Source organism: Colletotrichum aenigma (genome assembly GCF_013390185.1).
Source record: "Colletotrichum aenigma strain Cg56 chromosome Unknown KSG_Cg56_contig02, whole genome shotgun sequence".
Lineage (NCBI taxonomy): Eukaryota > Fungi > Ascomycota > Sordariomycetes > Glomerellales > Glomerellaceae > Colletotrichum > Colletotrichum aenigma.
The window spans coordinates 1,411,032-1,433,852 of NW_023500908.1; the positions used below are offsets into that span (position 1 = coordinate 1,411,032).

The 22,821-nt window shown below is 55.9% G+C and overlaps 9 protein-coding genes across 9 annotated transcripts; 4 read left to right on the forward strand and 5 right to left on the reverse strand.

The window, feature by feature from the left end:
• Positions 1-1,001: 1,001 nt before the first annotated feature.
• CGCA056_v002399 (putative J domain-containing protein) lies at positions 1,002-2,133 on the reverse strand (the record flags this gene model as incomplete). Its single annotated transcript, XM_037317657.1, has 2 exons — positions 1,002-1,540; positions 1,596-2,133. The coding sequence occupies 2 exons, from the start codon at positions 2,131-2,133 to the stop codon at positions 1,002-1,004; spliced, it is 1,077 nt and encodes a 358-aa protein (XP_037183424.1).
• Positions 2,134-2,923: 790 nt separating this feature from the next.
• Positions 2,924-3,424, forward strand: CGCA056_v002400 (uncharacterized protein; the record flags this gene model as incomplete). Its single annotated transcript, XM_037317658.1, has 2 exons — positions 2,924-2,999; positions 3,063-3,424. 2 exons carry the CDS (start codon positions 2,924-2,926, stop codon positions 3,422-3,424), a joined length of 438 nt encoding a protein of 145 aa, XP_037183367.1.
• Positions 3,425-4,479: 1,055 nt separating this feature from the next.
• Positions 4,480-5,538, reverse strand: DSP1 (Tyrosine-protein phosphatase DSP1; the record flags this gene model as incomplete). The annotated part of the gene is made up of 3 exons (XM_037317659.1): positions 4,480-4,776; positions 4,829-5,021; positions 5,078-5,538. 3 exons carry the CDS (start codon positions 5,536-5,538, stop codon positions 4,480-4,482), a joined length of 951 nt encoding a protein of 316 aa, XP_037183366.1.
• A 4,977-nt stretch (positions 5,539-10,515) lies between these two features.
• IMA1 (Integral inner nuclear membrane protein ima1) lies at positions 10,516-12,754 on the reverse strand (the record flags this gene model as incomplete). The annotated part of the gene is made up of 3 exons (XM_037317660.1): positions 10,516-11,691; positions 11,745-12,569; positions 12,626-12,754. The coding sequence occupies 3 exons, from the start codon at positions 12,752-12,754 to the stop codon at positions 10,516-10,518; spliced, it is 2,130 nt and encodes a 709-aa protein (XP_037183369.1).
• Positions 12,755-13,453: 699 nt separating this feature from the next.
• On the forward strand, positions 13,454-14,362 carry ALG14 (UDP-N-acetylglucosamine transferase subunit ALG14; the record flags this gene model as incomplete). Its single annotated transcript, XM_037317661.1, has 2 exons — positions 13,454-13,606; positions 13,661-14,362. The coding sequence occupies 2 exons, from the start codon at positions 13,454-13,456 to the stop codon at positions 14,360-14,362; spliced, it is 855 nt and encodes a 284-aa protein (XP_037183368.1).
• Positions 14,363-14,630: 268 nt separating this feature from the next.
• Positions 14,631-15,406, reverse strand: CGCA056_v002404 (37S ribosomal protein S25; the record flags this gene model as incomplete). The annotated part of the gene is made up of 2 exons (XM_037317662.1): positions 14,631-14,979; positions 15,030-15,406. The coding sequence occupies 2 exons, from the start codon at positions 15,404-15,406 to the stop codon at positions 14,631-14,633; spliced, it is 726 nt and encodes a 241-aa protein (XP_037184300.1).
• A 387-nt stretch (positions 15,407-15,793) lies between these two features.
• Positions 15,794-17,683, forward strand: CGCA056_v002405 (Pentatricopeptide repeat-containing protein; the record flags this gene model as incomplete). The annotated part of the gene is made up of 1 exon (XM_037317663.1): positions 15,794-17,683. The coding sequence occupies one exon, from the start codon at positions 15,794-15,796 to the stop codon at positions 17,681-17,683; it is 1,890 nt and encodes a 629-aa protein (XP_037184298.1).
• A 314-nt stretch (positions 17,684-17,997) lies between these two features.
• Positions 17,998-18,312, reverse strand: CGCA056_v002406 (uncharacterized protein; the record flags this gene model as incomplete). Its single annotated transcript, XM_037317664.1, has 2 exons — positions 17,998-18,026; positions 18,099-18,312. The coding sequence occupies 2 exons, from the start codon at positions 18,310-18,312 to the stop codon at positions 17,998-18,000; spliced, it is 243 nt and encodes an 80-aa protein (XP_037183371.1).
• A 584-nt stretch (positions 18,313-18,896) lies between these two features.
• Positions 18,897-22,274, forward strand: mtr4 (ATP-dependent RNA helicase mtr4; the record flags this gene model as incomplete). The annotated part of the gene is made up of 2 exons (XM_037317665.1): positions 18,897-22,042; positions 22,094-22,274. 2 exons carry the CDS (start codon positions 18,897-18,899, stop codon positions 22,272-22,274), a joined length of 3,327 nt encoding a protein of 1,108 aa, XP_037183370.1.
• Between the last annotated feature and the right edge of the window lie 547 nt (positions 22,275-22,821).

Sequence of the window (22,821 nt, forward strand, 5' to 3'; positions counted from 1 at the left end):
ATTTCAAGTGATACGCCATTTGCGGCTCAGGTTTCCTGAGACCATTAAAAGGACCTTGAGGCAAGTGTTGTTAAGAGGAGTTCAGGCTATGACTGAGTGTGGCGCTTCGGTCCAGCAAGTCAGTGTGGCGGTTCAGAACCACTCCAGGTACATCAACAACAAACATCAAGCCTTATCTGAAAGGCACCCAACGTGTCGGTAGTTGCCATCTTCAAACTCCTGACACAACCTCAACGACACCAGCCTAGCGACAAGCAGGGTACGTGCGGTGCCACGCCGTTCGGCCACGTGCTGCGCGGCTGACGCTGTTGTTCTTCCGCTGATCAATTCGGCCAAGGCACGGATTCGACTCTGTGATGTTCAGAGTTTGCTTGCTAGTAGGAAAGTGAAGAATTTCTTTACTATGTTCCTCAACTAGTAGAGGCTATAAATCAGAGTGCCCTTCTGATGTTTCCCGCATTATGGTCCAACGGTCTTATATCGGGACCCCAAATCGAAGAGGACGGGTTCCGGAGGGCGTACTTGCATGTACGCCACCGCACGTCAACCAATCCGGGGGGGTTCTCGGGAGCGAACCTTGCGGAGGAAGCAAGTCAATGTCCTCGACGAACGGAACATTGCGCAAAGACTGCGCCGTAACTATCAGCTCAACTAAGAAGACATCTCGTACATTATCAGATACGTAACAGCATCAAAAGGTTTACTCCTTACCTCATATTATTCCCTCTCCAACTTCTACTCTATCATAACAGCAGACGGGGGCTTGTTTGTTGGTTTCCAGGGGGAGAGCGGGAAAATAAAAGCTGTTATAAGAATAAAACAAGAAAAAAAGGAAATACTTCCTCGTCAATAATGCCCGTCGCATCCAACGTAAAATGCTATTGAACCCCCTCGCCCCGAGAACGCCAATGGAAAAGGAACAGGCCCCCCAACCCAGAGCGGCAACATTTCATTTCACAGTTCTAGTAGTCTCTCATCCTCATCCTCATCTCCGGATCCAATCAACCCCTTCCGACGCCGTACTTGTCCAGCCTCTTACACGACGGCATCTCGTACTCGTCCGCCTTGCGCATCTTGTCCGGGTCCTGGAAGAACCAGCCGCTCGCGGCGTCGTACATGCGCCGCTTCGCCATCATCTCGTTCTCGCACTCGTACCGCAGCGTGCGCACCAGGGAAATCTCCGCCGTGCGGTCCAGCTTCTCCAGCTTGCCCTTGGTGTACGACTCCACCTCGGCCGGGTTGACGAAGTAGCTCGCGCCCAGGTTGGGCGTCTTGCGCTGCAGCGTGTACGCGCCCTTGGGGTTGTCGTACACGATGTTGGGCGTCGACGGCGTCGATCCCCCGCTGAAGAGCGACGAGATGAGCGGGAACACGAAGAGCAGCAAGATCGGCAGCAGGCCCATGAGCGTCGACATGCCGCCGCCCTCCTGCTCCGTCGCCTCGCGCGGTCTCCTCCGCGGCCGCGCGCCGCCGAACTGATGCACCCGGAACCCTGGCCCGCCGCCAAAGTTGAAGACGAACTGCGGCCCCGTGTCGAAACCTGCGTTTTGTCAATTAGCCATTGTCTCTGGAACCCGCACACTGAGAATTCTCACCTCCACCAAACGGCCCGCCTCCAAACCCACCCCCAAAGAACCGTTGAAACATCTCCTCAGGCGTCATCTCCTCCATCCCGCCGCCGAACCCACCACCACCTCCTCCGCCTCCCCCGCCGCCCCTCTGCCGCTGCGCGAACCCGCTAAACGGGTTCTGCGCCTGCGCCTGCCCGAAGCGCGAGTCCGGATCGGTCCCGAAGCGGTCGAACTTCTCCCTCTTCTCCTTGTCGCCCAGCACGCTGAAGGCGCGGCTGACCATCTTGAAGGCCTCGTCGGCGTGCTCGTGACCGTTCTTGTCCGGGTGCGTGAGCAGGCTCTGCTTGCGGTACGCCTTCTTGATCTCGCCGTCCGAGCACGTCGTCTTGACGTCCTCGAGCCCGAGGATGTCGTAGAAGGCCGTCGGCGAGCACTTGCGGATCCGCAGCACCGCCGCCTTCTGCTCCACTGTGTAGCTGCGGCCCTGGTTGCCCTGGTTGTGCTCGCGGTTGCGGGCGGCGTTGCCGCCCGTGTCGGCCCCCGAGGCTGTTGCGCTCGGCATCGTGGCCGTGTGCGGTGGGTGTTGTGGTTTTGTTTTTGCGGGTGGTGGTGGTGCTGTTGCTGGGTTGATGCTTCACCGATTATTCAGGTCCGATTGCGAGTGAACGAAAACAAACAGCGTCGTCGAGCTACTTCCGTGCGATCGTCGCGAGGGTTGTATGTGACGTCGTCGAGGGGGGGGTGCTGCGCGCGCAGTGTCGTCGGCTGATGCGATGATGATTGGTGGTTTTTGCGGCCTATCTGGCAAGATGGGCGATTTTGGCGTTGGACAAGGCTGCGTGGGAGCTCCGGAACGATTCCCCGCATCAGCTACGGCCAGGTTTCCGAATATGAAAATGCACGCAAAAGCCCGCGTGATCGGTGCTTCGTGTCGTGAATTAGGAGCGGCTTCCTAGGGAAAAGGTATCTAGGATTTCGTCGAGGAGGATTGTGTCGACCGTTGTCTCGCGGGAGCAAAAAAAAAAACGTGGACCGTCCTACAGGAGAAAGGAACAAGACACTCTGCAACAGGCCCCCAGTCAGTCGCAGTCCAGGCCACTCGCAACGTCGAAGTTGAAAGAAACCACGGCCCAGCTGATTGGGTGCGGCTCAAGCTTAGTCAACCGTGCGCAGGGACCATCTCTTATCGATAACCCACGTCACTTTTTTGGGTGTGGGGAGCAACTGGGAGCTCTACGAATTGATTGGGATCTAGCATCACCACCACCATCATCATCATCATCGACACTCACTTTCTTCACCTCCAATTGCCTCGTCGGAACGGAGCCCAGCCCTCCGCAGAAACCACAACAATGGCCTCCGAAAGCAGCACACCAGCAGCCGAACAGGCCAAGAACACCCTCCTGCAAAACGTCCACGAGTACGGCAGTACGCAACCACCCCTCCCTCCCCTCCTCCCGCACCACTTTTCAACTAACACCAACACCACAGCAAACCCCCTCCCGCCCGCAATCCACGCCATCCTCATCGCCGCGCTGCACGGCCGCCCCCTCAAGCTGCTCCCCTTCTCCTTCGCACCCGCCCTGCTCTTCAGCAGCTACGTCAACCTCGCCGGCTTCCCCACCGACAGCGCCGGCTTCACCTGCGCCCTCTCCGGCCTCTACGCGCTCCTCGCCCTGCGCCGCCGCCAGCCGCTGCGCGCAAAGTTCACCGCCCGCGGCGCCGTGCGCGGCGTCGCCATCGGCATGGGCTTCGCGAACTCGGCCGCCGGCGCGTGGGTCTACGCCAGCGGGGACCGGAAGAAGGACGAGGCCGAGAGGAAGGCGAGGAACCGCTGGGGAGGAGATTCATGAGGGGAAGCTATAGTTGATGAGGACGAAGAGAGGCCGAAAGAAAAGCATGGACGAGCAAGAGCTGGGCGCGGTCTTGTGGACGATGCTTGGCCTGCTTGGGATTCCGTTTCTCCTTGGATTTGTGCCTGGTCTTGGCCGCGCCTCGAGCTGACACGACCCAAGATGCCAAGCCCAGGATGAGCGGGTTTAGCGGCAGTAGGGAGATGATGTACGACTACAGACGATGTCTATCAGACAATGGGAGACGTCGAGCCATGAGACGAAACGTCGACATGCGAAACGGCGTCTGGGGGAGGGAGGGATCGAAGTGGGAAATGCTCCGGCAAGCTCCAAACCACGGGGCCTGGGGACCGGACATAGCATAAAGAGCCTCCTTTGCAAGAGTGCATTTGTATAAGTATAATCTGTAAAACACCACTGTAACAAGACACGCCAATCATCACATGAAGCCAGTGATATCTGCGGAGAAGAGTCTTTTGCTCTTGCTATTCGGCTGCCCACCACCCTACTGTAGCTATTGTACAACGCAGGAGAAAGGAAATATCTGTCCTTGACTGAATGCCAGTTCTGGTGAAGCCCCCGTTCCTTCCACGAGTGTCAAAAGTGTAACGCCGAAAGGAGACATCTCAGCTCTTGATGAGTCCCCGTATTCTGTCTATCCACACAAAGGAAAAGAAAATGCAGCCGCCATTCCCAGGCCCGGGCAGCCTATAGCTGTACCTCGAGGCAGATATGAACGTCCCAAACTTTTTTGTCTTTTTCGGATTCCCTGATGTCTTTTTGGTCCCAATTTTCCTTGGTTACGTCGACCACCTTTTCTGTCGATCAATTCTGCGTCTCGACAGTGTCTTGGACTGCATAACTCTCCTTTCTTCCACTCGCCTAATCTTTCTCTCTTGTCTTTGTTGTTGCAAAAGGGGTATTGTTGCCCAGCAATGAGGCCCCGGGTTTCTCCCGGAGATACTGGCCGCGCTCCACCGAATCCAGACTTCGGCAAACATCCGCCCAATGCCAAGAATTATGCAAGGGCCCGAGAGGTGCGACAAAGCGTCTTGTCACCTCACGTCTTTGACACGCCTGGCCGTGTTTGTCATTCTATGTCCAGACAGCAGCCAGACAAAGACAACAAAGACGCTGAAGAGGGTGACCCGTGCGAAATGGCGTATGCGGAACCTCATGTTTGCCTCGTGGACGAACAGATTGGAGAGGTCTGATAGGTCAAAGTCTGTGAGGTACTTGATGTCGTTCTCCCTGACCTTGGGTTCGGCGTATGTTCGGTACTCATCCACAATGTTGGTCAGCTCCCAGCCGGTCACCTTGCGGACCACGCCAACCACACAACCAGTACGGTGCTGCGACCTTGTTAGTGTCTGTGTCCAAGAGGAAGTGAGGTGTGAAAATTACCTTGCCGTGGTTGCAGTGGATGAGAACTGGGTGGTTCTCGCGGTTGAGCACCAATCTCAGGATGGCCTTCATTGTGCGGAGGGGGATGGCCTCCTTCTTTGTACCCTTCATGTTGATGACATGGTGCCGGATGCCATTGCTGGACATGAAATTTGTGTAAGGCTCATCTACATCGTCCTTCTGAACCAGAGTGCTGTTCCAGTGTCAGTCAGGTCGAGTCAAAAGGATTTTCAATGGGATTCAACTTACACAATCGACTTCAATCCGAGGTTGCGGATGAAGCCAAAGTCCTCGGGCTTAGGGTAACTACTTCGGTAAACTCCCGGGACAACCACTCCAAAATTGATGGGTCGGCCGTCGATGGGCAGGACTCGCTCGATGCCCGGAGATATCGGGGCCACTAGGGGCGCTTGGAGCTGGTCCGCGACCTTGAGCAGTCCGTCGTCTCGCCGCACGGCACCCTTCTCGCCGCCACTCGCGGCCTTCAACAATTCTTCTTCCACAGACAGAATGACTTGCTTCTGTACGTACACGTCCATCGTGGCGTCGAGGGTTGCGACGGATTCGCGCGAAGCTTGTCGCGATGGTCCCTTTGCTTGGTAATTTTCGGCAAGCTCGAGGGGGATCAGGTCGTCTTGCTTGGAATTGTGTCGCGCGGGCCTGTAGGTTGGGTCTTCTTCCGGGTGGCCGCCTGCATCCTCGAGATACATTCTTGTGCTTCGTTTCGAGACCATTTCACCAGCCATATGTGACTGTGGGGTGACTGGTGCGTCGTAGAGGGGTTCGTGGTTTGGAGACTTGCTCGCGTGACTTGTTAAAGATCGTGGGGATAGGTATGGCGGGGGTCGATTTGTCGATTTGATTTCAGGTTCGGAGTAGGGTAGAATAGGGTAGGTGGTCGTGTGAGCAGATTGGTAGAGCGGTTGGTTTGGTGGAGGATTGCAGTTGCGAATGTTAAAAGGCGTGTGTAATCGATAGGTCGGCGTTTCCTCTCGGGGGGAAAGACAGACAAGAGGCGTGTTGAAGATATTCCCCTTTGCGTAGGCTTAAAGAATACAGGCGAAGACCTGACGGGCGGCAAGTTGGAGGTCCATCTTGTCGAGAGCAGAGGGTGTAGTTGGGTGTGGTCTTTTTGGTGTCGCAAGGCACGCGGGCGAGAGTGGTGTTGCTCTTGTGGTTTTCGCAGGGCCCCTCGGTGATGGATTGGGTTGACGAGCGGGGATGTGTTGTTATTTCTGCTCTCTCTCGGTACTGGTTCAGGGAGGCAGAGAGGTAAGGTAGGTTTTGGGGAAAATGAGAAAAGTGAGCCCTGCAGGGAAAGCGCAGGAGGAGCGGGTTAGTAAATGAGCATCGTAATGGAGTGAGGAGCGTGGATGGTGAGGCGGGACGTGGGCGGAGGAGGCACAAGACGCCGCCGCAGTGGAAGTATTTCTTCGCGGGAGTCGTGGTGAAGAAGTACAAAGGTACCTAGCGTACCTACCTGAGGGGGGGGCTCTGTCTGGCTGCACCCTGTGGCCGTACCTTGTGCTTGGTGCTTGGTGCTTGGCAAAGAGGAAGTGAATTGGGGAGATCAGCCTGGGGGCGTCTCAGGTTCAAGGCCCAGGTATTGGCTGAATTCTGGTACGGTAGGTACGCCGCCGGCCGCGAGGAAAGACGGGCTGGGCTGCGACCTGGCTGGTGGGAGAGGGGAGCGGAAAGGGCAGGCAGGGCAGGACTCAGGAGGAGCGCAGACTGCAGAGGAGAGGAATGCTGAACTCTGTCACTCTCACACACACTGGCTGGGGAGGATGGGACGGGGGAGAATGGGTGGGGTGGTGGCATCACAAATTTGGGGAATGCCACACTGAGGGTGCTGGAGAACCTGGGCAGCCAAGGCAGTCCAGCGGAAGGCACCTGGAGACCGGAGACCTGCTCCGAGGAGACTTCCCTGAGACCTCAATGCCTGTGGATGACTGATGAAAGAGAGGTCCATGGATGGAAGCGAATAAAGCCCCGGGCGGCCACTGGCGGACTCCTCTGGGGCCTGGCCGGCGGGCTGGACTGGACCGCTGCAGGGCCGACTGCAGGACCGCTGCTGGACAGTGGGCTTAGGTCGTCCCAGGGCTGTCGAGGCCAGCCCCAATGCGGTTACGAGGCGACGCGGGACATGACGACCCCAGGTACCTTTTTGCGCGAGGCCACATACCAAAGCTACCTTAATGCTGCTGAGGGCCATCATCACCGACAGTCGACCTGAGAGTGACCTGCTGTGGGGGTGACGCCGACGGCCAATGGTCTCCGTCGGTACGTACTTCTCGCCAGCCGCAGGGTGCGCCCACTAAACCACAAACAAACAAGGTGCGACTTTTGGGGGCAACACCCACCCAGCGAAATGCGCCTTCCTCACCAACTCACTTTGTGTGTCGATTGTGCTGCTGCACTTTCCATTGTATGAAGAAGTACCTCTGTTCATTAAGGCATATGTAAGCTTCGGTGCCGCCAAGGGAAAGAGGCAGAATAACCTGGAAAGGAGGAGGGAAGCGAAGCGTGGAAACGATACCTACTGCGGTACGTATCGCCTTGATTGATGCCCTTGCCAGACGTGTTATTCTTAGCATCCAATTCTGACGGATCTCCTGCTGTGTATCCGAATCCCAGACTCGACGCAATGCTTTCTGTACAATGCATCCGTACGCAGCAATGTGCTCTGCCTTGGAATATTTCAGGTCCCCAACTTGCATTACCCTGGGACCGTTTCCATCCGCTGGCCGCGCAACCGCCCAGAATGTCCCGTCAACGTCTGCCACGACGGCATGGTGGATAATGGATTTCCGGTCCTTGCATTATGGCGCGTCTGTTTTCCCCAGTAACAGGACCCTTCTGGATGGGAAAGAGAGTGCAAAACCAGGCAAAAAAGGCTGACGATCGTAGTGTGACGCAGCCACAGATCGGCAGGTGATTTTCACCGCATCTCTGCCCATTTGCAGCCACCAAAAGACACCACCGCACACAACACTGTCAACCACTCAGCCACATGAGGAACGCGGCGACTACTGATCGTCTCTGCCTGCCTGCCCGCGCAGATGTACGTTTGTGTGGTGTGGACAGACCTCTTCGGACGGCTCAAAAGTCTGGTGATCCCAAACCTTTTTTGCTTCCATCCCGTCCCTCCGCGGGTGGCGGTTTCTGCTGTCGTTGGTAAGTAAGGTAGTAGTAGTAGCATGTACCTACCAACCTTCACTACCATTTTTGATGCGCGTCCCGGTCAATTAAGCTACTACTAACGCGCACCGCGTATAAACGATCAACGAAATATGCTTCCCACCAGAGTCGTATGCCAGACACCCGACTGGTCGCTCTGTAACAGCGCCGTCGACCGCACTACTGTGTGTTGTTAAACGACTGGACCAGCAAAGTCTACAGGGATTCTCCAAAAAAGCCGATCGCCGTCCGCGTGAGCACTTGCTTCCCCTGGATTCTGGAGAACGAGGGACTTGCTCAATGTTCAAGTCCATGCCTGAGCTTGACAGCTGGAGCTCCTGCACAATGAAGGGTCGTGTAGTCGTATGCAGGCGCCGCCGTCTTCCGACCAGTGCGCCAGTGACACCCAGCCACATCGACAGTCTCGTTTCGATCCCCAGAGACACTTTGGCGTAGCCGTACTTGTGTCTCTGATCGCCGCCAGTCAAGCCTCAAAACGACCGTGGCGTCACCTACCCGCACAGGGGAAGGGAACGGAAGGGAACGGAAGGGTCATCTCGACTCTGTGCGAGACCGCCCGGTACATTCCTCGTCCAGTCTCGCGCTCGCATCTGGCCTGGCCGTCGTCACCACAGCCGGGACAAGACGCACCTCCTGGACATCCTCGGACACATGGGCTTTCTCTCTTCATTCCAGAAGAAACCCCGCAGCCCTCTATCAAAAGTGTCCAAATGCCCATGGACACCGTCTTATGTCACATGCCTATGATCCCCGACATTCCCATCTGTGTTCTTGCGTCCGCGGCTTCAGGAAATGCGGACAATCAAACCCAACCTCCAGGTACCGGATAAGCGAGAACAAGAGACAGCAGGGAGACAGATGGAGGGATTACCTCATCACCACCCCACGCGAGCCGCCTCCGTCACAACACCAGTGACGCCGTCACCCTTTCAGTCTCACGTCCTCCAATGCCCAGCTAGCCCGAATCAAGGAACCATCCCTTCAGCTCTGTCATCACCAGTTACACAAGAAATCCAGGCACTGAACATCGCATCCCATCTGACAACGAGTACTCCAATAGTACCAACAGCGAGTATGTGCACGTAGCCTGCCCGGATACCGGCACCACTCCCAATGGACCCTGCAAACGGGTTCAACGGGGACCAAATCCGAACCATGCCAAAACATAATTACAGTGAACCGTGTCAGTGACCTCAATGTCCAAACTCCGAACCTTCAAGGGGTCCTGTCCACCCCCCTCGGAGAACTAGGCTGATCTCACTCACCGAAGCCCCTCCGGCGAGATTGCCTTTTCGGCACCGAAGGGGAGCAAGCCAACGAGAAGAAAGAAATTGCAACTCTGTCTGTCTGTCACTGGACAACGATCAGGGTTCCATGCAATAAACCGCGACACTGCGTAAACGCCGTAAAGACTATGCGAATCCGGCAGGCAGTCAAGCTCTACTGTCGTGTGCCCGGTTCCACAGCTGCTGCTGCTGCACACGACAGCAGGGGAAAAAAAAATGCCAATGCTTATTTTTGACAGGATGGTCACTTTCGTGAACCTCGTCTACCACTCTCGCCGCAATCTCGGCGCTGAAGTCCCAAATGGCCCAATCCAGCAACCATCAAAAAACAAAAACCCACAGCTGCCAAAACTCACTTCCCACTCCCCTCCAGTATCTTAGGCACCACATGCCTCCACAGGACACCGGACACGCCTCTAGTCCCGGCGCCGCCTCGCGCGCTACTGCCAAAACCATGCGATGAACGACCCAAAAAATGCCAACGACGGCTTCCGCTAACAAAACACAAACAAACGCTGCTAAAAACTTGTTTGCTTACCTACTTAAGGCCGCCCCGGCGTCCTCGGAAGGGCTCCAGGTCTCTACTAACTGGTGCTGCGTGAAAAAGTGCCCACCGATCCCCGCCGCGGCGCTGCTTAACAATTAAGTCCGGCGCAGCGGGATTCGGTCTTGACTCGACTGTAATCGGTATCTCCACAGTAGCTGTCTGTCTTGCTGTGTAATCCAACGGCGTCCGGCTCGACCGAACAAGCTGATGTTCCCCCCTTCCCCACTAAAACTCGGGTCAGACAGAGAAAACCTCAATCACCGGGGAAGCGGTAGATGCAGAGACTAGCACGACTAGGTAGAGAGGACGCGTGGGAAGATGCCGGTAGCGTGCATGATCTCGACTTCTATCCAAACCCAGCTGGCGTACAGCTTGTGTGTCACTGTCCGACACCCCTCCGAATGTATTCGTGCTCTATCCATACAAACACAGTATAAGCGCAGAAGAGGAAAAGTCAACAGAGGAGAAAATGCGGCCGTGAGTGTACATGTTGGTCGCTGGGACAATGCCTGTCACGCGGATGGATGTATATCCCGCCCTTCTACCCGAACTCTTACAAACGCCAAAAATCCATGCTTATGTTATGCTTCATGCTACCCATCTAAATGCTCCGTCCCACGACCTCCGAAACAGACAATCACAGTGAGCGGCTATCAGCATGCCGCGTTCCACAACTCGTGAACCAGCATCCCGCCAATGATTGCGGCGCCGGGGAGGCTCGAAGTCGGCCCTGACATGCGACTGTCCCAAATCTGCAGCGCAAAGTGACAAGCCACGGCCAGCTCGCCGATGCCCAGCGACGTGTTGATGATGGAGGCCCAGCTGGGCGTCGGCTCGCGGCGCATCGTTCTGATCGCGTCCCCCGTCAGGTGGATGGCAGTAGCCATCGTCAGCATCATCGCGCCGAGCATCACGTCCCGGCTGTACGGATATGACGCAGACGTCGCGTGGAGCCACGCGGCGAGGAGGATCGCCAAGGTGAAAACGTCCAGCAGGCGGCTGTTCCGCAGCCTGGCACTCCTAGCCAGCGACCCCGCGTTCGCTGCCTGAGCTTTGCGATTTCTTGATTGAACGTTGCCGTGAACGTCTCGGTCCTCATCGTCTTGGCTGAGGCTGAAGCTTGTGTTGAGAAGATCGGCGAGTGAGCTGCGCGGATCGGTGGGATTGGATGCCGAGGGCGCGAAGAACGTGGGCTGCGCAAATGCCACGTCCTGTAGACCCTCCTTCTGGGCACCTGACGATGACTTGGCCGCTTGCATACTGCTCGTTGCGAATATGGACTTCCTCTCGGCCGGTTTCGTCAAGAGCGGTTTTGGCCCGTTGCGAAGGCGCTGTGCGGGGGCGATCGGTGCGGGAGGCACCTTGTACCAAAACGGGCTTGAATTTGGACCTTGCTCAGGCTGCCCGAATACCTGGTTCGGCGCCTTTGGAGGTCCAAAGTCGTTGAAAGCTCGGTGTTTGGATTGTGTAGGGGACCAGTCCATTTCCTCCGAGTATTGCACTTGAGACTGCGGCACCTGCGGTTCAGGGGTAACAAATCCAAAGCTGCGGTTGCTCACCCTGTGCTGCAGCTCCCGCTGGAAGAGCGCTGGCGAGCTGGAGCCGACGCTTGTTGGACTCGGAGGGATGCCTGGTCCAGAGCTTGACTCTGCCACAATATCGTCAAGTAGGTTCGACATGGTTTTGGTACCCTCCTCCTTGCGTTGCGTTCGCGGTCTGGGTGGGGATGACGCAGGGGTGCCGGTTGCTGGTGTTCCTGTTGCTGAGGAGGTCGTCTGGAATAGAGGAGTCGTATCGATACGGACTGATCGTTGTGCGAGGACATAGATCTATATTCATGTTAGTGCCTCTCCTTCGACGCAGTAAGTCCTTCTCTACTGACCGCCATCATCAACAACGCCATCAGCCCGTGAAGGCTCATCTGTGCGCTCTCCTCTGTCGAACGACCACCCTTCATCTCTGTCATCTTCATCGCCATAAATCGCGTGAAGAGAATCAAGCCCTGGAATGTGTACCACTGGCCCAACCCCAGGATGTGGCGAGAAAAGCCACGGAAGACCTGCGCGAAGTTCGGATTCCACCACACGCTCAGCCCATTCGCCCAGAGACTCCAGTAAATCAGTCTCTCAGGTTTGGGCAGGACCAGTGTCAGCGCCAGAGATAGCCTCTGAATCCATGTTGATTCTGCATCAGGGTCTCGCAGAGGTCCTTCGTCCTGTCCTGCGAAGACGACCGCAAGGGACGCAAGATGCCACATGTACTGGCACACGATCCCGCCCAGCCAGAGCCACCTCCCAGCTTTCGCTGATACATCTAACGGCGTAGTCTTCTTGACCGTGCGATTCTGTCGACTCCTGTCCATCATCCGTCGCAAGTGATCCGTCCGCGCCGTGTAACCGGCCTGGTCCAGCCTGGCGTGGACTTTCGGTTCGCATTCGGCACATATCTGGGGGTATCGTTGCTCGAGGCCCCTCCGGAATTTGTACATATTCCTCTCAAGCTCCGCATATTCGGGATGGTCTGGGTCGTCGGGAAGGTACTGCGCTAGGGAGCTTGTGAATAGGTGCTGGTTCTTCAGACATGTCGCGCAGAAGATGCTTTGCGAAGGGCTGGAGAAGTCGGGCGATTGTGACCGTGGGATCGCATAGGTTGTTGGGGCCGGTGTAGACGTCGTCTTCGCGACGGGAGGATCGGTGATTTCGCCATGCTAAGAACAGTCTCGTCAGATGAAGCCACACCTCAAGATGCGCCAGGTCGACTCACCTCGTCCAGGTAGTTGGTCGCATCGCAGTGTAGACAGAGGAACTCGCGGATGAAGCCGTCGTAGCGCGTCGAGGAGCGCTTTCCGCAGTAGAAGCAGGTCAGCAGTTTGCGCCCTCGTAATTGTGCCATTGCTCTTTGAGGTGGGAGGCTCCTCGGCCTGGACAATGCATTTATGCAGGCTGGCGGGACGAGGTGTTTGGCCGATAATTGTTGTTCGCTGGGAACTTTCGACGTTCTGCCGGGCGGTCTGGCGGGCGTTGCAAAAGAATGCAGGGGAAAGGGCAGGGATCCCAGGGAACCAGCAGGAACATGAGGTCATTCCTCTTCGTGTGTCGGGAACCTCGTGGTGGCCTGTACTAACAGCTTGCGCTAGATGGCAGGTGCCATTGTCCAAAATTGCCATTCTGCAGGGACTTTCGAGGCTTCCCCACACTCTTCCAGCAACAATCTTAGAGGCTCTAGACCCTGCACTAACAGCTGACGGAGCCAGGTCTACGCTGGGCATTTTTCACCTCAATTCACCTCACCTTTTGCATCTCAATAGAAGATCTAGAGTCAGTAGGAGAGGACACCTACAACTGTCATTATTCCCTTAATTCTTTGTTCGAGTCTACGCCAGGATCATGAAAGTCCTGTAGTACGGTAAATCTAACGAATTAGAGGGTTGAGGTATACTTCAATTAGAAAGCTCCTACCAGCGAATAAAACACGTTGCTCATATACGGACCTTCCTAGACACAAACTCACGACGTTCCACCAGTACAGCCATCTCACACAAAGGAATGGTGGCGAGCAACCAGCTGTCCTGATACTTCGAATTACCTCAAGATGGCAAAAGATGGCAAGCCCGCCGCAACAACCCTGCTTTTCATCGTTGGGGCGCTCACCACCCTTGCATTGAGCCTGGTCATGACATCCTCCTGGAAAGCTACCCTGGCCACCATCTTCTTGAGTGTCGCCTCACTCCTTATTTTCGTCACGGTTAATACTCATAGTTGCTCTGTTCCAGAGATACCATCAGCTAATTAGCTCCAGACCCGCCATCTGCAAATTCAACGAGGCCGTCTCCGACGCCCAGTGGGACTCTCCATTGTGGTCAATCAAGCCAGCTCAGGGGTTCTGAGGGGAGCGTACTTCCTGGTCGTCCTTGGCTCAGGTGGCCACACGAAAGAGATGCTCGCCATGATGGAGATTGGGTTCCCCCATGTTCCCAACATGCACCGACGGTATCTCATCTCTAGTGGCGACACCATGTCCCTGAAGCACTTGGACACATTCGAGCAGGATCTCAAAGCTACGCATGGCGAGCAGCAGGCTGGCACTTACGACTTCCACATCGTTGCCCGAGCCCGCAAGGTTCACCAAAGCCTCCTCACGACTCCTTTTACCGCCATCCTGTCTGTCATCCAGATCTTCCCGTTGCTTCTGTCGTCCCCCTTTACCGGTGCACGGAAGCGACAACAGTTTCCCGACATCATTCTCACCAATGGACCCGCGACGGGATTCATTGTCGGGTTGGTTGTGTATTTGCTCAAAATGTTTTGCGTCATCCCCGAAGATACCGCACAGGTCCTGTTCATCGAGTCGTGGGCCAGGATCCGCACCCTCAGCCTGACGGGCAAGCTGTTCCATCGCACTGGCATCGCGGACATGCTGCTCGTACAGCACGAGAAGGTTGCCAAAGCGTACGGTGTCACCAATGCAGGTTGTATGGTCGTGGGAAAGAGGCAGACGTAACCATGCTGGCTGGCAAGCAGCCACAAGTATTCGAAGACGTTAGAAGATCAAGAAGAATGCAGACTTGACTTCCCAACTCAGACGACGACTATCGCTGATAATAGCGTCAGTCCGATCTAGCGACCCCGTTATGACTGAGACGCCCGTTGACAGGCCCGAGAACGCGAATCCAAAAGTAGAGACATCATGGTCACCAGTCGTTATGAGGCATGCCATATTATACAGATTTTTTGTGGTACATGTGCTTACAGGAGCCGCCGCGCTCTGCTTACGCCTCCGCAACCTCCGGCTCGGCATCTGCTTCTACAGCAGCATCATCAGACTTCTCCTCCTCGCCAAAGGTGGAGTAGCTAGCTGTACGAGATGCCTCGAGCAGAAGTGCGCGCTGGCTGGCCCATCCCTTCCATGTCTCGAACTCCTTGTCCTCCAAGTCCTGGCCGATCTGCAGCTTGTTCTTGCCAAAGTACGCACCCACATGCCTGGCCTCCTCGCGGGCGACACGCTTCTCAATCTCTTCTTCCTGACGCAGAGCGTAGAACTCCTTTCTCGCGGTATCGTATGCCTTGTCCTTGGACATGCCGTGGCTGTGCATGAAATATAGCTGGCGCTGGACGACACTGGGTGGGCGTTAGCTACGAAATGATGAAGCATCACCTGATCAGCGTACCATTCACCAGTCAATGGCAGACCGGGCTGGCGCAGGCCCTTGCTCCAGTCGCATCTCTGGTAGTCCTTTCCGTCTGTCTCTAGAACAATTCTCGGGCGTGCCAGCTCCCACGGGTGGTCTCTGTAGAAGGTCGTTCGCAGCGCATCTTCCTCGTGCACTATCCTCGGCGGTTTGTAGATGTTGCGCGGCTTGCGCTGCTTGGAGCTGGCGGGGGCGTCGTAGTTGGTGATCGGCCTCGTGAGCGACTCGGCGGGCGGGATGTCGCGCATGGCCTGGAACCATGGCGGCTCTTGGACGCGGTAGCCGGGGAGGACTCTGGATTTGATCTCTAGGCCCATGGCCTGGTAGACCCTTGCGGGCCGGATTTGTCGACCCATGGTAGCTGCGAAAGGTGTCAGTAAGAGACGTACAAACGTCAATCGCCAATTGAGACGTACTAATTTGTTCAGGGAGGTTGCTGTCGAGACCCCGGGCCAGACTCGATGCTGCAAAGCTCCAATCGCGAATTGAGGTCCAGAGTGCAGCTCAGAATTTTGGACCGGTCGGCCAATCCTAACGCCGTGGCCGGCCGGCACGGCCCCACCCACTGCGAAATAATTCCCAATCCAATCATCCTGGAGCTTTTGGTCAACCAGCTCAAGCTTCTTAACCTTGCCGTTGGCCTTTTTCCCTCGCCTCTCCGCTCCTCCTGTCTTCCCAACTGACCGCCGTCTCGCGCTCTTGGATGGGACGGTGACTCTCTGGGCCGCAATGCACGACAGCCCATGAAAGCTCTCAGCCGGATTGACGGGTCCTTATGCGGCGCGATCCTCTCGACTCGACCCTCTGCCACCCGAGCAGCTGCAGTTTCTTTACGCCCCGAGCTCCGAGACGAAACAAGACCTCCGAGGGCGCCGGCTGCTCCCCGTTGCCGCCGTGATCTCCACAGACATGCTCGCACACATGGAGCGCACTGCCCGCAGACGGCCTCGTGGCTGCTGTCCACCTTCTTGCCGGCGCCCTCCAGACGGCCGCGATCCGCCCCTCCCCACGAAGTACTGCCCTGCCGCCAACGGGTACAGCGATACAGCAATGCCGCTGCCGCCGCTTCGGACCCCGAGTCCGAATCGAACACGAAGGTGGTTCTGAGCAAGACGCAACAGAGAAAACTTTTGCATTTCGTCGGCAATGTCGATGTACGCAACGCGGGAACGGTGGAGGAACACCTGGAACTCGCACGGGACCCATACTTGAACCGATTCGCTCAGCCCGAGCCCTCCAAAATCGAAATCAGCGACAGGGAGGCGGACAACCGGTATCCATCATTACAGCAAGCAGTCCGCGACGACAAAAGCCTAGGTGAGCTGCTGCAGAGGCTTAACGAGGCTGTGAACCTAAGGCTGTGGCATCCTAGTAGGATCAGCCTGGACGCTATATACGACTTGTACTTGACGCTGCCGGAGCCGAGGATGATTCAGATGCCAGCACACTTGCGACATCGGTTGCTCAAAGCGTTCGGCACACCAGTGAGGAGAAATTCAAAGTCGATGCTGCGCTACTTTTCCCTCATCGGGGAGGTCAAGGATAGTGGAATCCCATTGCGACGCAGCGAGTGGAACTTTGCTCTGTCGCTAGCAAGCCGATATGTCGGTCTCACGACCACAACGGAGACCGAACATACCTTGCAAATATGGAAGGAGATGGAGAGGGATGCCGGAGTACAAGGCAACGACGTCACATTCAACATCCTCTTCGACTCCGCATCCAAGTCTGGCAATTTTGAGCTGGCTGAGATGATATACAAGGAAATGCGGTCCCGAAATATCGAGTTCACCCGGTACCACCACGTCAGCTTGATACACTTTTTCGGCCTTCAAGGGGACGGGGACGGCGTACGGGCCGCGTACAAAGAGATGGTTGAGGACGGAGAGCTCGTGGACTCGACTGTTCTTAACTGCGTGATAGCGAGTTTCCTGCGATGCGGCGAGGAGGCCGCAGCCCACAGGGTCTACAAGCACATGAAGCAGGCACACTCCAAGGCGGCCCACTTCCCCGACCGGCACTGGCACACGAACGGCATGATTCTTCAGGTTCTCAAGATGTTCACAACGGTTTCCAAGAAAGTGCCGGAGATGCGGCCGCAGCTGCAGGAGCTCTCGGATATGAGGCCGGATCTGCAGACTTACAAAGTCCTCATCAGTCACTACGGGACCAAGGGAGGCAACCTCGAGAGGATTGCGCAGTACCTGGACGAGATGAAGACGTACCAGATTCCCGTACATGGAAGCATCTTCATCATGCTATTCAAGGCATTTGTGACTCACGGTGGTGTTTTCGAGAGTGAATGGAGTCCGAGGCGTTTGAATGCCGTGTTCCAATCACTTTTGACGGCTCTCGATAACACACCCTGGCAGAGCCAGGCGAATGACGCACACGAGGGTATCTATCTCGACACATGGCTCGTTATCTGGGCTCTCCGCGCCTACAGAAAGTGTAACAAAAGTCACCAAGCAGTGCTGGATGTGTACGATCAACTGAAGTCGAGATGGCTACTGGGCGAGGATCAGGCCCAGTTCCTGGACTCGTACGCCAGCCTTTTGCTCGCTGGGAAGGATCATACAGTGTTCCCGAAATTCGTCCCAAAGCCTAAGTCAATTAGACATCGGCGCGCGTAAATATTACAACTATAGACCATGATACCAATAACTGTAAAATATGATTTCATATCCTACCTACTTAGGCATGCAATCTAGCAGATGGTCGTGTCATTGTGCAAGGTTCAGTAGCCAACTCGCAGGATCGTAATATGAGATCATCAGAGCGCGGGGTTGCAGTCACTTGCAGAAACATATTGGTGTAAAATGTGGTGAAAAGGAATCGCTGAGGGCGAAATGCTCTATTTCTGCTCATGTACAAAGCCGCCCCTGGGTCCAACTCATTCCATGGTGTACACTCGCGATCGACTCAAGAAAACAGCGATTGTGCCCATTTAAGCCTTGGGCTTGTAAGTTTGCCAGGCTGTCACTTCGTTAGCAAAGCAAGTTCGATATCGGTTCGGCAGAAGCCGGAGGGGCGGAAAAAAGGACGCACCAGCGATGCCGAAGGGGGCGAAGAAGCCGACGGCGGAGTAGGTCCAGAAACCGGCGCCGAACCACTTGGACTTGGGGTTGAAGGGGATGTTGGAGTAGGGGCCCTCGGGGTAGTGGTAGGGAGAGCTCATCTGGGCGCGGGTGGTGGTGAAGCCGCGGCGGGCGACGACGGTGCGAGTCTGGGGGACCGCGCGGGCAGCGGCACGGGCGAGCATCTACGGGCGAGAGGTCAGCATCAATTGGACGGCGCGAAGATCGGGGGAGGCCGTGTGTACTTTGGCGGGTTGTTCTGAGGCGATCGCGACGCGCAATTGGGGGAGACAGAGGTTTCGTTACGGTGTTGAAGTCATTCAGAAGGGTGGTCTGAGGTGTGATCCGGCTAAGCTCCAAAGATCCTCAGGCCGGGATGCTATTAGGTAAGCACACGTGACTCTTTCGCAGTGTGACGTCCAGTCTGCGGTCGGGATTTGCAACTGGTAGGAGCGCGACCGCCTGCCGCCCTGAGCCATTGCCGATTTTTTTCTTTCCTTTTCTGCCTGTTGGCCCACCCTCCAGGTGCACTGACCTCTAACTTTTTTTCCCTGGCACCTGTGATTGCGATCGCAGCAGGCAAGATCGAGAGAGCTCCTTCTCGTCTCTCACCACTAACGCCGTTGTTGTCGTCGTCGTCGTCCACCTTTGACGTCGTCCACAATCGTCGTCGTCTGCCATCGCTGTCATCCCTTTAAGACAATTGTTCCACCAGCATACCCTTACTACCATTGTCAGTACGCTCGTCACCCCACCCAAGCCGCCCGCCATGGACGAGCTTTTTGACGTTTTCGACGCTCCTGCTGGGGCCCACGACCAGTCGCCTAGTGAGGCCGAGCCCGAAGTGTCGTCTCAGCCGCCCAAGTCGCGCAAGAAGGACAAGAAGAGCAAGAAGCGCAAGGCCGATGGCGAGATCAAGAATGGCGTCGCCCTTAAGCAGGAAGACGCGGACATGCCCGACGCCGACGAGACCTCTCGAGACGGAGAGGATGCCGATGATGCGGCTGCCACGTCCGACGACCAGCACGAGAGTCACAAGCGCCGAAAGAAGGAGGACGAAGCCCAGCCCGTCTTGACCGACACCTTCCAGACTGCCGAGTCCCGAGAGGTCGCTGGCGCAGCTACATTCACCAAGGCCGAGGACGAATCTCTCGTCCTGTCCCACAACATTCAGCATCAGGTCGCCTTGCCTCCTGACCTGGACTACGAATACGTCCCTCTCTCAGAGCACAAGCCCCCGGCCGAGCCCGCGCGGAAATACAACTTTAAGCTCGATCCTTTCCAGGCGCTGTCAGTCGCTTCGATCGAGAGAGAGGAGAGTGTGCTGGTCTCTGCCCACACGTCTGCCGGAAAGACGGTTGTCGCCGAATACGCGATCGCCCAATGTTTGAAGCGGAACCAGCGCGTCATCTACACGAGTCCGATCAAGGCCCTTTCCAACCAAAAGTACCGAGACTTTGAAGCCCTGTTTGGCGATGTCGGCCTGATGACTGGTGATGTCACGATCAACCCCACCGCCAGTTGCCTCGTTATGACCACCGAGATTTTGCGCTCCATGTTGTACCGCGGTTCCGAGATCATGCGCGAGGTTGCCTGGGTCGTTTTCGACGAGATCCACTACATGAGAGATAAGACGAGAGGTGTGGTCTGGGAGGAGACGATCATTCTTCTTCCCGATAAGGTTCGCTACGTATTCCTGTCCGCCACCATCCCGAACGCCTTCCAGTTCGCCGAGTGGATTGCCAAGATCCACCACCAAGCGTGTCACGTCGTTTACACCGATTTCCGACCTACTCCTCTTCAGAACTACTTTTTCCCCTCTGGCGGCAACGGTATCTTTTTGGTGGTGGACGAGAAGGGTGTCTTCAGAGAAGGCAACTTCCAGAAGACTATGGCTTTGGTTGAGGCGGGCAAAGGCCAAGACCCCTCCAACGCGAACGCCAACTGGAAGGGCAAGGGTGCCAAAAAGAACACTCAAAAGGGTGGCCAGGCAGCCGACATGAAGTCCGACATCTCCAAGATCGTCAGAATGATCATGCAGAAGAGCTTCCACCCTGTCATCATCTTCAACTTCAGCAAGAAGGAGGTCGAGAATCTGGCCCTGAACATCTCTCACTTCCAGTTCAACAACGACTCCGAGCAGGCCATGGTCAAGACTGTCTTCAATAACGCTATTCAGAGCTTATCCGAAGCTGATCGTGAGCTCCCCCAGATCCAGAACTTGCTTCCTCTGCTGCAGAAGGGCATCGGTGTGCATCACTCCGGTCTTCTCCCCATCTTGAAGGAGACCATTGAGATTCTCTTCCAGGAGTCCCTTATCAAGGTCCTCGTTGCGACCGAGACATTCTCTATTGGTCTCAACATGCCTGCCAAGACTGTTGTCTTCACTCAAGTCACCAAATGGGACGGCGTCAAGCGAAGACCTTTGACCCCGTCAGAATACATCCAGATGTCTGGTCGCGCTGGTCGTAGAGGTCTGGATTCCCGTGGTATCGTCATCATGATGATCGACGACAAGATGGAGCCGGACACCGCACGCGCTATCGTTGTTGGTGAGCAGGACCGTCTCAACTCTGCTTTCTACCTCGGCTACAACATGATCCTCAACCTCCTCAGAATCGAGGCTATTTCTCCCGAATTCATGCTCGAGCGCTGCTTCCACCAGTTCCAGACCGGTGCCAGTGTTCCCGCTCTCGAGCGCGACCTGATGGCGCTCCAGCAGGAGAGGGACGCCATGTCCATTGCCGATGAGGCCACCGTCAAGGAATATTATAACTTGCGGAACCAACTCGAGCAATACACCAGCGACATGCGTGCCGTGATTCAGCACCCGGATTACTGCATAGACTTCATGCAGCCTGGCCGCCTGGTCAGAATTCACGACCCAAAGAAGACCAACACTACTCTGGGCGGCACCGATTACGGCTGGGGTGTTGTCTGTGACTTGGCAAAGCGTAAGGCGAACAAGCCTGGAGAACCCGAGTACCCCCCTCAAGAGACCTACTTCATCGACGTCATGATGTTCGTCGACCAGAAGAGCAAGCCGGCTCCTCAGGTAAATGAGCGCCCTTCGTCTGGCGACATGGCCCCCGGAATGATTCCTTGCGCCAAGCCCGACGAGCCTGGCGAAGGTGCACGCTTCGAGATCATCCCTTGCCTCTTGACCTGCATCAAGAACATCAGTCAAATCAGAATTTTCATGCCGAAGGAGCCGAAGAGCCAAGCGGGTATTGAGGCGGCCAGCAATGCTCTCAGAGAGGTTTGCAGAAGATTTCCTGACGGAGTGCCTAGCCTCGACCCGATCGAGAATATGGGCATCACCGACGACTCCTTCAGATCTCTTATGAGGAAAATTGAGATGTTGGAGGCTCGTCTGATCACCAACCCTCTCCACGGATCTCCCCTACTCCCCGAGCTCTATCTGCAGTATCGTGCCAAGGAGAAGCTGGGCGAGCAAATCAAGGCCAAGAAGAAGGAGATTGCGAGACTTCACAGCATTGCTCAGATGGACGAGCTCAAGGGGCGCAAGCGTGTCCTGCGCCGTCTTGGTTTCCTCAACGAGAACGAGGTCGTTGAGCTCAAGGCCCGTGTGGCCTGCGAAATTTCATCCACTGAGGGTCACGAACTTGTTCTGGCCGAACTCCTATTCGACCGTTTCTTCAACGAACTCTCCCCGGAGATGATAGCATCCGTTCTCAGCTGCTTCGTCCTTGACGAGAAGCTTGAGACCGCAGCCCTCCGCGAGGAACTGGCCAAGCCCTACCGCGAGGTACAGGCCAAGGCGAAGCAGGTCGCCAAGGTTAGCAGAGAGAGCAAGCTTGAGCTCAACGAGGATGAATACCTGGCTGGATTCAAGTGGCAGTTGATGGAGACTGTATACTCATGGGCCCAGGGCAAGCCATTCGCAGATATTTGGTATGTAATGCCGCCCAAGCAATGTCATTAACGCACTAACACCATCGCCAGCAAAATGACCAACGCGTACGAAGGATCCCTGATCCGTCTCTTCCGCCGTCTGGAAGAGCTCATGCGCCAGATGGGTCAAGGTGCCAAGGTTATGGGTAGCGAGGAGCTCTGTCAAAAGTTCGAGGACAGTCTGGCCAAGGTCCGCCGCGACATTGTTGCCGCCCAGAGCTTGTACCTCTGAAAGGTTTGTTTCGAGTTCGTCTCCCCTTGGTTCAGCAGCTTAGTCTACTCCTAGCATTGTCGTTTGTTTATGTAGCCTCGGGGGTTCCAAAAAGGCGTTGGCGGTTTAGGAGGTTTATACCATGTAGAATCTTTGTGTGCGCGGATACGGGGTTGTAAGAGGCTTGCACAGTCCTTACTCCATGGCCACCAATGAAGCAGTAATGGCCCTTTTTTGCTCCCTCTGTGTGATCATCGTCGTCCTTACTGTCGTCGTCTGTCGTCGTCTGTCGTCGTCGCTAGCATCATCGTCGCCATCGTCGTTGCTGTTCGCTGTCAGTAGTATTGTCATTGTCAGTAGCATTGTCGTCGTCGTCCCTCGTTGCTGTTCCTTGTCCTCGTCATCGTCCTCGCTATCGCCTCTATCTATGTTATTCCTTCTACCGTTGTCCGTAATTTGGAGCAAGTTATCTACTACACGGGAAACATGGTCACGCAGGCAAATAAATATCAGGCAGTCTAATCATGCCCTGTTTTCGCCTCCATTCTGCAGTGCCCTGGTATCATAA